General features: G+C 40.7%; 1 protein-coding gene across 1 annotated transcript; it reads right to left on the bottom strand.

Annotated features, from left to right (window-relative positions):
* Window positions 1–10,234: 10,234 nt before the first annotated feature.
* Window positions 10,235–10,921, bottom strand: LOC122049707 (dirigent protein 22-like). The gene has a single exon (XM_042611064.1). It carries the CDS (start codon window positions 10,874–10,876, stop codon window positions 10,364–10,366), a length of 513 nt encoding a protein of 170 aa, XP_042466998.1. The 5' UTR covers window positions 10,877–10,921; the 3' UTR covers window positions 10,235–10,363.
* Between the last annotated feature and the right edge of the window lie 2,735 nt (window positions 10,922–13,656).

The following is a 13,656-nucleotide window of genomic DNA, read 5'->3' as shown; positions in this document are numbered from 1 at the left end:
CTTGTACTAGATTTAGATGATTGTTGTTATGTGCCTACTCTTACTAAGAACATAGTTTCAGTTTCTTGTTTAGACAAGAAAGGATACTCTTTTATAATAAAAAAAGATAAATGTTGTTCTGTTTATTTAAAAGATATGTTCTATTGTAGTGCACCACTAATAAACGGACTCTATATTCTAGACCTTGAGAGCCCTATCTATAACATTTGTACCAAGAGGTTCAAGTCAAATGACTTGAACCAAACCTATCTCTGGCACTGTCGCTTAAGTCATATAAATGACAAGCGCTTATCCCAGCTCCATAAGGATGGTTTGCTGGACTCATTTGATTTTGAATCATATGAGATATGCGAGTCATGCCTACGAGGCAAGATGACCAAGACTCCTTTTAGTGGGCACAGCGAGAGAGCAACTGATTTGTTAGGACTCATACATAGTGATGTATGTGGCCCTTTCAATGTCGCTGCTAGAGGCGATTATAGGTACTTCATCACATTTACTGATGACTTCAGTAGATACGGTTATGTGTACTTGATGACACATAAAGTCTGAATCCTTTGAAAAGTTCAAAGAATTCAAGAATGAAGTACATAACCAGCTTGGCAAGAGTATTAAGATACTTCGATCAGATCGAGGTGGTGAATACTTAAGTCATGAGTTTCGTGACTACTTAGCTGAGTGTGGGATTCTATCCCAACTCACGCCTCCTGGAACACCACAGTGGAATTGTGTATCCGAAAGGAGGAATCATACTCTATTAGATATGGTACGATCTATGATGAGTCACACAGATCTTCCGACATATCTATGGGGATATGCTCTAGACATGGCATCTTTCATACTCAACCGAGTTCCATCAAAGGCCGTGATAAAGACACCATATAGGATGTGGACTGGGAGAGATGCACAGGTGTCTTTCATGAGGATTTGGGGTTGTGAGGCTTACGTACGACGTCAAGTCTCAGAAAAATTAGGACCCAAATCCGACAAGTGCTATTTCATTGGATATCCCAAGGAAACTAAGGGATATTACTTCTACATTCCCAGTCAGCACAAGGTAGTTGTGGCAAAGACTGGAGTCTTTCTAGAAAGGGACTTTGTTTCTAGAAAGACTAGTGGGAGCGCGTTTGATCTTGAAGAAGTTCAAGATGCGAACAATAGCACTGATGCCTCGATGGAAATTGAACTGGAACCACAAAGTGTTGTGGATGATGTTCCACAAAGAGTTGAGGAACAACAACCAGTTCAAGTAGACATACCTCTTCGCAGATCTGATAGGGTACGTCGTCAGCCAGAGAGATATTCATTTCTCTTATCTGACCATGATGACATTGTGCTCATAGAGGATGAGCCTACCACCTATCAGGAAACAGTGATGAGACCAGATTCCGAGATATGGCAGGTGGATGTCAAAACCGCGTTTCTGAAAGGAAACTTGTGTTTGTAGATCCACCACAGCATACTAGCAGAGTATGTAAGCTGCATAAGCTAGCTTTTCGGAGCTGAAATCTTCGATTCGATGATGCAATCAAACAGTTTGGTTTCATCAAGAACGAAGATGATCCTTGTGTCTACAAGAAGGTAGTAGGGAACACAGTTGTCTTCCTCATATTGTATGTGGATGACATACTACTCATTGGGAATGACATCCCTATGCTTCAGTCTGTCAAGACCTGGCTAGGGAGTTGCTTCTCAATGAAGGACTTAGGTGAGGCATCCCGCATTCTAGGGATACAGATCTATAGAGATAGATCTAAGAGATTGCTTGGCCTAAGTCAGAGTACATATATTGACAAGGTACTCCTTCGATTTGCCATGCAGAACTCCAAGATGGGATTTCTGCCGATGTCACATGGTGTGAGTCTTTCGAAGACTCAAGGTCCCTCTTCTAGAGAGGAGAGAGATCGCATGGATCAGATCCCTTATGCCTCAGCCATAGGGTCTATCATGTACGCCATGCTATGTACTCGACCTGATGTCTCGAATGCTTTGAGCATGACGAGCAGATACCAGTCAGATCCAGGTGAAAGTCACTGGATAGCGGTCAAGAATATTCTTAAGTACTTATGAAGGACTAAAGAATATTTCTTGATATATGGAGGCAATGATGAGCTAACTGTAAAGGGTTACAGTGATGCCAGCTTCCAGAACGATCAGGATGATTAAAGATCACAGTCGAGGTTCGTGTTTTGCTTGAATGGTAGTGCTATGAGCTGGCAGAGTTCACAGCAGTTCTACAACGTTTCCATCTCATTTGAGAGATTATCGATAGAGGAGATGTGGAGATTTGCAGAGTACCAACAGAGGCTAACATCGCAGATCCCTTAACCAAGGCTTTGGCACAGAGAAAGCATGATGGTCACACTAGGTCATTAGGCTTTAGAACCTATACTGATTGGCACTAGTGCTAGTGGGAGATTGTTAGTTAGAGCCCTAGAGCCAATCATTTGATAATTGTATGGACTCATGTATATCATATTCTTGTATATATATTAAGGCATTTGGTTTTTGGTTATTATGCTTATTTGTATTAGTGCCAGATAAAATAAGTATAGTAACGTCCTTGAGTAGAAGGTTCTTACCTATATCAATCGATTGGTTGAATCGATAGTGAGATGATATAGGGAACGCTACTCTAAATCATTCCTAGTCGAGTATTAACATTCAGGGACAATGTTAATACAATAAGACTAGCATGTAGGTCAGCTCGATGACTTGATCTCACAAGTCATGGATATAAAGATATCAAGCTGACACATGGGCATGCATTAGAGAATGTATACTGAATGACCCGCCATGAGAAAGTATCATGGATCGTTATATGAGTGTCATATACTTTCTCATGTGGCTATTAGTATGACTATTAGTCCTTTGACCTGAAGTCACCATGGATCCCTACATAAGGAATTATGTACTTTGGTTTCGTCAAACGTCACCCGTAACAGGGTGGACTATAAAGACGATTACTGGGTATATAACAAATTATGCAGAGGGATGTGAGTGATGTAGATGGGATCTATCCCTCCCATATGACGGGAGCGACATCAATATTCTTGATAGAGTTAGACCACGAAGTGCATGGCCATGCCCAAATGAGTCAACATTAGATGTTGAGCTCATTTGATCGAGTGAGTCTACTTGGAGTTCAAGATTTAGATTGATTAGAGGATGACACGGTCTATGCCTCACATTGATCAATCTAGATGTCTAGGATAGAAGGACAATGTCACATATTGTGAAGAGTCACAATTAGTAGTCACAAGGTGATGTTGGATCTCGACATTTCTTGTAACTTGGGTAGCAATGATGTATTGCTAGATGCCGCTCATTGCTTATGTTTCTAAAGGAGTTTAGAAATATTGCCAACGTTACAAGAACCTATTGGGTCACACACAAAGAACAAGTAGATGGAGATTAGGTTCATATGATGAACCAATTGGATTAGGTTCATATGATGCACCAAAGATTGGATTCAAATTAGACTTATTGAGTTAGACTCAATTAGATTCAATTGTTGAATGGGTCTAATTTAAATTTGATTCATTGAGTCAATTTATATTAATGAATTGAGATTCATTAAATTGAAATTGACTTGAATCAAAGGTTGGATTTAACTCAACAAGGAAGAAATTGGTCAATTTTGACTTGACCAAATGGAATTTGAAACATCAAGTTTGACTTGATGTATTGCAACATCATAAGGATGACTCATCCTTGCCACATCACCTCCACCTCATGAGGTATGCCACCTCATGGGGGTTACACTCTTCCCTTGGTTTTAATGTGGTCGGCCACATTAATGAAGGGGGTTACATTGTGTGGCCGGCCACACTAATTGTAGGGGGTTTTTGATTTTGTGGTAAGTGTGTGTGCATTGATTCCATCTTCTCCCTTGGTCTTTTCCTCATGGTTTTGCTGTTGTTGCCGTGACTTCTATGGTGAGGAGAAGGTGGTTGAGTGAATCCAAGAGCAAAGGAAGAGTGAAGGTCACAAAGGAAGGATACTACTAGTGAGTGTATAAGATTTCTTTTTATACCTTCTTCTTTTCTTCCTTTCCAATCCCATTCGAGAGCTCTAGAAAGTGCTAGCACACTTGGGGCTCTCTTCTCCATCCTTTGAGTGTGAGAGACACTCCTTGTTCGTGTGGATATCATTAGAGGAGTGTCTACGTTGACACTCTCGAGATCCGGCACCGTTTGGACGAGCGGGAACGCGAAGGGCTTCGCTTCAAAGGTATAACTCTCATCTAGTGTAGATCTAGAGTCTTTGAAACTCGTACTTGTATTTCGTTCGGTTTTCCTTGCACGGATCTACGGCTTCGGGTAATTCGGGGTTTCCGCGACGCGAAAAGCGGTTTTCGCTGCCCGAAAAACCCAACATCTATCTAGGCATTATAAAATTTATTAGCATCCACCGAGGATGTCATTTGGTATACTCCCACTTGTTGGGATATTTACCATTCATAATAAATTTCTTTGTCCTTAATCACAAGGAAATTAACATAATGCATGATGCTACATGGCATACATCAAAATAAGCAATTTTTCAAAAGAAAAACATGCTATAACTACATGATGTATGTATGGCATGATATGTTATTTTTGTGTTTTTCATAATAAACATGAATGCAACACATGATGTCATGACATATAATAGGCAATCAATCATGGCATTTTAGCATAATTAAAATATACCTAGACAATCTATCTAAGTATCCTTAATCATATGCTAAACCTTAAAATTTAATCCTAGATTGCCTATTTCTCCCTTAAGAGAATGTCAAAATCCAACTTGGCATTTCTTTTGCCTTTATATATGTACCAATTGAAATCAATTTTGCACCCTCAATTTTCTTGGCACAATTCACTCCCTTTTAAGAATTAATCTTTGAGACTTAAGACTTAGTTCATTAAGAACACACTAAGATTTTAACTAGACATTTCTTATCCTTCTTCCAATTGTGCCAACTAACATTAAATGTGATTCCTCAAAGTTTGGCACAACCTACTCTTCCAAGAAGTAATTATTTAGAATTAAGGCTTAAACATACCTTAATCCCCTTAAGAAGATACCAAAATTCCAACTTGATATTTCTTATTCTTTTTCCATATGTGCCAATTTAGACTAAAATCAAAACCTCAAACTTTGGCACATTTTACTCTTTCTAAGAGTGACAATTTTGGATTAAGATTTATATTTCCCTTAATTCCATAAGAAAATGTCAATTTCTCAAATTTGATATTTCTTTGCTTCCCTCAAGTGTGTCAATTTGAATTAGATCTAAGTCCTCAATTTTTGACACATTTTACTCTTTCAAAGAGTAACCCATTAATCCTTTTCATTTTCAAAGGTTAACAATACCCTTGAAAATGCTCCCAAGTGTCAACTTCACCAAGGTTAGGTTAACTACCTCTTCAATTGGAGTTGACACTTTCTAAACCCATCTTGGGTGTAAAGAATATGCTCCTAAGAACCCAAAACCTATTGGTGCTCCTTGGGTGCTCTAGGTACTTCCTAGGGACAACTTCCCTAGATACCTTCCTAAGAACCTTTCTAGGCTTCTTAGAAGCCTTGGTCACTTCTACTAAGTCACTCCTAGGGATAACTTCCCGTGTAACCTTCTTTGTGACTTTATTTGACCTTTTTGGAGCCTTAGCCACCTTGGTCTTAACAAAAGTACTCTTAGGAATGACTTAGGAATGACTTCCCTAGTATTTTTGGCTTGACCCCTAGACCTAGGTTTGGTGTCATAGCTATATGAAACTCTATGATAGGAAGTCACATCCTTCTTGACTTTAGGTTTGTATCCCAAACCTCTATAGTTATTAGATGGCTCTTGTCTAACTTTTCCTAGGTTATACTCATTTTGACCTCTAAGCATGTTTTCCATTCCAGCTAGGGTTCTTTCTAAGTTATCAAGTCTTGACCTCAAGACTTGATTTTCCGTCATTAAATCCATAGACTTAGATTTTTCTGGACTCCTATGAGCATTTCTATTCTTAGGGTTGTATCTAAAATTCCTAGAGTTATATTCTAAATGATTTTCTACCTTCCTAACCTTAGGTGTGGTAGATCTAGCATGAGGAGGTATATATTTTGCATTAATTCTATCATGCTTCCTATTGTCATGACAATTAGCATTAAAAAGATGAGAGTTATTTCTAACATGCATTTTATCATGACTAGGAGGAATTGCACTCTTAAAGGTTACTTTGGGTTTGCTCTTCAAAGCTCCCCCTAAACTTGTGCTTCCTCCTTTAACCTTGGTTGGCTTCTTCCCGTTAGGACATTGACTTCGGTAATGTCCTTTTTGATTGCATGAAAAGCATACAATATGCTCCTTGCTCTTGTGTTCCGTGGGACCAACCACTTTAGGCTTCTCCTTAGCCTTGATTGCCACTTGGCCTTTCTTCTTGGTCAATTTTGGACACTTGCTCTTATAGTGTCCATGTTCCCTACATTCAAAGCAAATTATATGATTTTTATTATTCACTATTGAATTCTTTATACCTTTGCTTGTAGGGTTGATGCTTGATTCTCCATTTGATGTAGCTTGAGTTGTGGAGGTAGCATCATCTTCTAATTCTTCTTCTCTACTTGGAGGTGTGGGTGCTTCCACCTCTTCAACTCTCGAGGTCGTGGATGCTTCCACCTCTTCCTCTCTTGAAGATGTAGAGGATCTCTCATCTTCTTTCTTATTCTCCTTGAATGTTGACCTTGTGTCAACATCAGATTGGCCCTTCTCTTCTTGGACCAATGAGCCCTTCTCCTTGGGGTCCTCAACTCCTTGGAATTGTGTGGGGTTCTCATGATAGGCAATGATCTTTTTCCAAAGATCACTTGCACTAGTGTATTCACCTACACTCAATATAATGTTAGAAGGTAATAAATTAAGCAATATTTTCGTTTACCTCCTTATCCGCCTCCGCTAGCTCCTTTTGTTCCTTGGTCTAATGTCGAGGTCGGAGGCGTTTACCCTTCTTGTCTGTTGGAGCTTCAAATGGGTCCTCCAAGACAACCCATTGGTTCCAATCCATTTGGAACCAAGTCTCCAATCGATTCCTCCAAAAACTGAATTCTTCTTTGTCATACGGCGGTGGAATCCGGATGTCCCATCCAAGTGGACCTCCCAAGTCCATCTTCTTCCTCTAGCTTCTTGCTCTCTTGGCGGTTAGTCCTCAAAAGAGCAGCCTCACTCTGATACCAATTGTTGAGACCTTTGTACCCGCTAGGTGGGTGAATAGTATTTTGTCACGCTCCTTGCGTCGTTTGCTTCGTCTTGATAATGTGCAGCGGAATACAAAGACAAAACAAAACAAAATACTCACAACGCTAACACCTAGGGTTTACTTGGTATCCACCTCAAGAAGAGGTGACTAATCCAATGATCCACACACACGACACAATCTCCACTGTGCAAACCTCCTTCTCGGTCGCAGCCGGAGGCGGAGAAGCCTCGTACAAACTCACACAACAACACAACACCACTACAAGAAGAGAATACAGAAATACAAGTGAAATACACTTCTTATTGCTTACTTGTTGCTCGTTGTTGCCTCTTGAACCTTGGAGAAACACCTCCAAGTGCCTTCAAGAACTGGCAGTGAAGATCTAAAAGCTCGCGTGAAGAATCGCAGAAAAGTCGCAGATGAAGCTCACAAAGAACTACGGAGAAAACGCTTCGCCAAGGCTTTAAACAGTGCTCCCAATCGATCCAATCCATCCCCAATCGATTGTCACATCAACACCACTTCATCCCAGCCGTCCATCGCTTGTTTCCTGCCCAATGGTCACTTCCCAATCGATCGACCGATCGATTGGGACCATCTGAATCGATCGGGCGATCAATTCAGAACCATTCTGTACTCTCGTGTACGCGCGAGAGCTTCTCCTCCCCAATCGATCGACCGATCGATTGGTAGCTCCCAATCGATCGGCCGATCGATTGGGATGACTTCTGTGCTCGCGAGTAATGCTCCCAATCGATCGGTCGATCGATTGGAACCAGCCCACACTCACAGCGCACTCCAATCGATCGACCGATCGATTGGAGCCCGGTTCAATCGAGTGCCTAATCGATTGAATTGCCTGAACTTGACTCAAACTCAAGTCCAAAGCTCCCAACCCAACTCCAGGTCAATCGTGACCTATTGGGTCTCCATGCCTAATATTTGGCCACATCCGACCAACCTCGAACTAGCCTTCTAGCCTCCTCCATCAGCCTTGCGTTCTTCGAATATCTCCCATCCTTCACGTCTTGTCTTCAGGAGCTTCCTTCGGCCTCATCCTAGTTGTCGGATTATACACCACACTCGATCAACCTCAAACTAGCCTTATAGCCTCCTCCATCAGCCTTGCGTCCCTCGGATATCTACCCATCTTTCACGCCTTATCTTCAGGAGCTTCCTTCAGCCTCATCCTAGTTATCGAGTTCTCCTTTGCCAAGATCACACTTGAACTTTCAACCTGTGTCAAGATCACACTTGGACTTTCCAAATGCCTGACTCCTCACCAGGACTTTTCATATGCCTAAACTCCAGTTAGGCCTTTAACAATTGCCTAAACTCTAGTTAGGACTTTCCCATTTGCCTAAACTCCAGTTAGGACTTTCCCAATTGCATAAACTCCAGTTAGGACTTTCACCACTGCCTAACCTCCAGTTAGGACTTTCCCAGTCAAGTCTCCTGTCAACCTTGACCTACTTGACTTGTATTCTCATTATCAACCTAGTCAACCCTTTGACCATTTCCACAACCGGACGATTGCCCTAGCAATTTCCATATATTGTCAAACATTAAAATTCAAGCATCACGACTCAAGCTTGACCCAACTTAAGTTTAGTCAAACTGGTCAAACTTGACCAAGGGAAATTGCCCCAACAACCATGATTTGCCTTCTCTGTATTAGCCATGGGGCAGGTTGACGGGGGCACTGAGGACGAGTACTTCACCTTTTTTTTGCCATTAGAAAAATATGATACCAACTGAAGTCAGGTGGGATAGCGATTATCCTACGGACTATTGAATCTGTTGATTCGCATACGAATACTAAAAGTAATATTCTATAACATGTTAATTCGAAGAAAATACCAAGAAATAGAACAATAAATGACACTATCACAAATATTATTAATCCAAAAACTTTCTTTACATCAACCCAAACATTTATTTATATAAAACTCCAAATCCTAAATACAAAGAAAAGAAAGAAACACTAACATATTATTATAATTCTTAATAGTAAAAAAAATTAAAAGGAATCCTAATAGAAAGGAAAAATTTTTTACAAACTGACCATCCTAAAATCCTTAAACTAATTTAAAATTTAAAAATACAAATGATGAAAATTATCAAAAATATGCTGACTATAATAATAAAAAAATTTATATCCTCCTTGACTATATATATATATATATAATCTTTTAAAAAAAAATAGCTTACAAATTATAACCCTATAAATAAAATTTTTAAAAATTATTTTAATTATTTTTTTTAATTCAAAATTTAAAAAAATAAAAAAGTGTTGATATCTGCGTGACACACACAGTCGCGCACTGTGCACATCGCACAGGATATCAATATTCATATATAGTGGTGATATGATGTGCGTCATACAGTGCGTGACTGTCCGCGCACGCAGCATACCACACTTTTCTGATTATTTTTTTTTATAATTTGAACTAAAAAATCAATATTTCTATATATAAATCCTTAATATATAAATATATCCCCTAAACACATTATAATATTCTATAAATATTTAAATTTATTTCATTTTTAGTTTTTCTTTTTACTAAACATTATAATCCAATTGGGATGCCTTAACCCTAGAGGTAAAATCTTTAAAAAAATTAGTTTGAAAATTATAACCCAATTGGGATGCATGAACTCTAAAATAATATCTTAAAAATATTTTAATTCAAAATTTAAAAAAAATCAATATTTCCTTATATATAAATCCTTAAACCATGAATATATCCCCTAAACACATTACAATACTTCATAAATATTTAAATTTATTTTATTTTTAATTTTTTTTTTTACTAAATACTATAATCCAATTGGAAAATTTGAATCCTAGAAATAAAATCTTTTTAAAAAAAATAACTTACAAATTATAACCCAATTAAGAAGTATGAATCCTAGGAATAAAATTTTTAAAAATATTTTAATTATTTTTTTAATTCAAAATTAAAAAAATTTAAAAAAAAAAAAGTAATGATAGCGCACAGTCATGCACTGTACGATCTTATTATTATAATTCTATCGATAATGTAAAAACATACACGTAAGACGTAAGAAATTGAGATCCCAACCACAACACAGCTCACTTTATTGTATTGTGATAAAGAGAGAGACATAATTTAATGCACGATATAAGCATCGTACTCGGCGATAAGGTGTACTGCCGGACCACCACTAATTAGAAATGTATTAATGGTGTAGCCTTTCGCCATTCGAAATTTTCCGGTGCCACCGATGATGCTGCGCTCGGAGGTTCCCTCTAACGTTGCCCGGCCCACCACCGTGAGAGAGCTACCGTTATACTCTCCTTCTGTAAAGACAAAGTTGAGTAACACGAGCCAAGTCGTCTGTCTAAGCGATACCCCGGGAGCTATGCCTTGGGCCCTCCCAATGAGCTTTGAGTCCACGCTCGAGCCTTCTCGTATTTCGTCGTCGAAGATCCCTATGCTGCCGAAGTCTCCGGGGTTGCTGGTGGTGGAGTTGATGACGGTTATAGAGGTGGCGTTGGGGCTGTTATAGTTCTCGTGGAGGAAGAAATGGAGGTGAGTGGTGATGGAGTCCCTCCCCTGAGTTGTTGCGATAAGGAAAAAGAGAAAGAGGAGCAAAGGCTTGAATGAACAATAATAAGCCATATCTATGTGAATATGGAGAAGTAGAGAAGTAGAGGATGATTGATATTGGAAAGATATTTTAAGGTATATTTATAACTAAATGAATGCATTGGAAAGATTAAATTTTATGTAATAATTGAAAAGTGCATTCCAATTATCAATAGTGTGGGTATATATATATATATATCCGGAAGTTGAGTCGGACAGAGGTTGGTCGTGTTGTCCTCGATGTTGACGGAAAGTCGTGGAGATGTCTTGTTGACCTGGTATTTAACGGAAAGATTCCCACGGGCGGATGATGGGGGTGATGACTAAGACGATGAGGTGAGGGCTCTGCACACACTCAGACAAGCCACTCTCACGTTAGAGACCAAGATCCAGGAAAAAGGTTCCCGGGACAGACTCTCCGACGCTCAAGTCAGGTACTTTTTCCCCATAAATACAGTGAAACCAAAGGACGAAAAGCAAAGGATGAATGTGAAAGGATGAGTGAGCGTACTTGCATAAGGAAGAAAGCTTCCCTTTTTATATGGCAGTGAGTACTTCTGGAGTCTGATAAGTGTCAGGGAATGTCGAGTGTCAGGATTTGCCTAGCGGTGAATAACACGTGGCATCTTCCTATAGGCTGGAAGAGGGATCGGTGGGTCATGAGCCCTAGACCATTAGCATATTCCCTAACATGCGGTGATTATTCTCTGATAGGTGGTTACGATTACCTTCCTTGATTGTCGTATAGTGCATGCCCACGTAGCTCCGTTAACCCTGGACTAGGTCCCCGTACCTGTAAACCTTGACCTGTGGACACAGACCTGCGTTCCCTGGCTTGTGTTTGTCGTCCCGTAAATCCAGATCTGTATGTCCAGCCATGCATTTGTCATTCGGTAAATCCAGACCTGCGCTTACTGCCCTGCCAATTGAGACCCTCGCTTGACGTTCCTTAAGTCTCGGCCTGTATGCACGGCCCTGCTCCGTATTTTATCTTGTAAGTGTTGGACTCCGTGGTGTTTTGATGTGATCAACCAAGTTGGTTAGGTCATGCTTTGTGTTTGATCCCTGTGTCTAAGTGTGCAGGAGCTTAGGAGCGCAGGAAGTCGAGCAGAAGACGCAGCTAGCGAGAAGGACGGCACGGGAAGGGAGCCAACGGACTCGGTGCGTCCGAAAGACGAAATAGCTGCGGAAGAGTACACCGGTGGGCGAGAAGAACGTGCACGGCATTCGAGGGACGTTAAGCCGGGGAGGAAGACTGCTCGAGGAAAAGGCCGGGAATTGGGTTCGGGTGAGCCCTATTCCGGTTGGCCACAATCACTCAAGTTATCGGAGCATCGAAAGCTAAAACAAAGTCAAAAGGAGCTAAAGAGCAAGCTGTAGGCGCCTTAAAGGAAGTGCTGGAGGCGCTTGCGTAGTCCTCCACATTGGAGGCGCCTTCAACAAGTGTTGAAGGCGCCTTCAACAATGGAGGCGCCTTCAACAAGTGTTGAAGGCGCCTTCAACAATGGAGGCGCCTTCAACACTGTTGGAGGCACCTCCAAGCTGGTTAAACTGACCGTTCGAGCACAGGATAGAATTCTATCCAATCACCGAGCTGGAGGCACCTTGAACCTTATTGGAGGCGCCTTAGACCCTCGGGATAGACTTTCCAGGATCTATATAAAGGCCCCTGGAGCTAGGAAATAATTGACAACTCAAGCAATCAACTGTGTAGTCTTTCCTTGCAATAGTTCTAAGCTTCCAAAGTGTAAAAGACTTCTCCGCCTTCAGAGAAGGAGATTCTTCAGTGCGCTTTTTCTTATTGCCTTGGATTAACAACCTTCTTGGTTGTAACCAAGTAAATAGCTAAGTCCCTTTTTCGTTTCTGTTAATTTATCTGTTATTATTTTACTATTGCACTTTTGAGTTGAAAGCACGAGGAGGGTATGCTTTATTTTTTTCAGGCAATTCACCTCCCTCTTGCCGGCCTCCGCTGCACCAACATTTGGTATCATAGTCAGACCCACCTCAGAAGGACTGACCGCCGACTGAAGCACAATGATCAAGACGATGGCCGGAGCGAATATTCATCCCCCAAAGTTCGACGGAGACTTCGCGACGTGGAAACGTCGGATGGAAGTATTTTTCAAGACAAAATTTGATATTTGCTTAATTATGAAATATGGTTATACAGTTCTAAAAGATAAAGAAGAAAACACGTGGAGTAAGAAGGAGCAAGCCGATTTTGTCGCCAACGGAAAGGCAGAGTTCCACCTGCTTAGCGTGCTGCCACCATAAGAGGTAAGTCGAATTGGAAGCTACGACTCCGCGAAAGACCTCTGCGAAAAATTCCTGGAGCTTCACGAAGGTACCTCGGAAGCTAAGCTAGCGAGGTGCAACATCCTCCGGACCCAATTAATGAACATTCGGATGAACAACGACGAGAATGTAGCGCAACTCCAAGCAAGGATTAAGGAGTTAATTGTTGGTGCAATATTCCCTAGGTCAAGGTTGACCTGGTTGACTGAGCTTGAATTGGGTCAAGCTCGAGTCTTGATGTTTGGATTTCGATGTTTGACAATACATGGAGACAAAACATGGAGATTGCAGGTGCAATTGTTCATGTGGTGAGATTGTGAAGGAGAGTCAAGTAGGTCAAGGTTGACTGGATACTTGACTGGAAAATTCTGGTAAGTGAAGCCAGGTGAAAGTCCTAACTGGGAGGTTAGGCAGAAGGAAAATCCTAGTGAGTGAAGCTAGGTGAAAGTCCCGGTGAGTGAAGCTGGGTAGCTGGAAAGTCCTGGTGAGTGAAGCCAGGCAGAAGGAAAATCCTA

This window comes from Zingiber officinale, chromosome 2B (assembly GCF_018446385.1).
Source record: "Zingiber officinale cultivar Zhangliang chromosome 2B, Zo_v1.1, whole genome shotgun sequence".
In the NCBI taxonomy this organism is placed as follows: Eukaryota; Viridiplantae; Streptophyta; class Magnoliopsida; order Zingiberales; family Zingiberaceae; genus Zingiber; species Zingiber officinale.
Note: the sequence above shows the minus strand (reverse complement) of the source record. Positions and strands in the feature narration are given on the sequence as shown.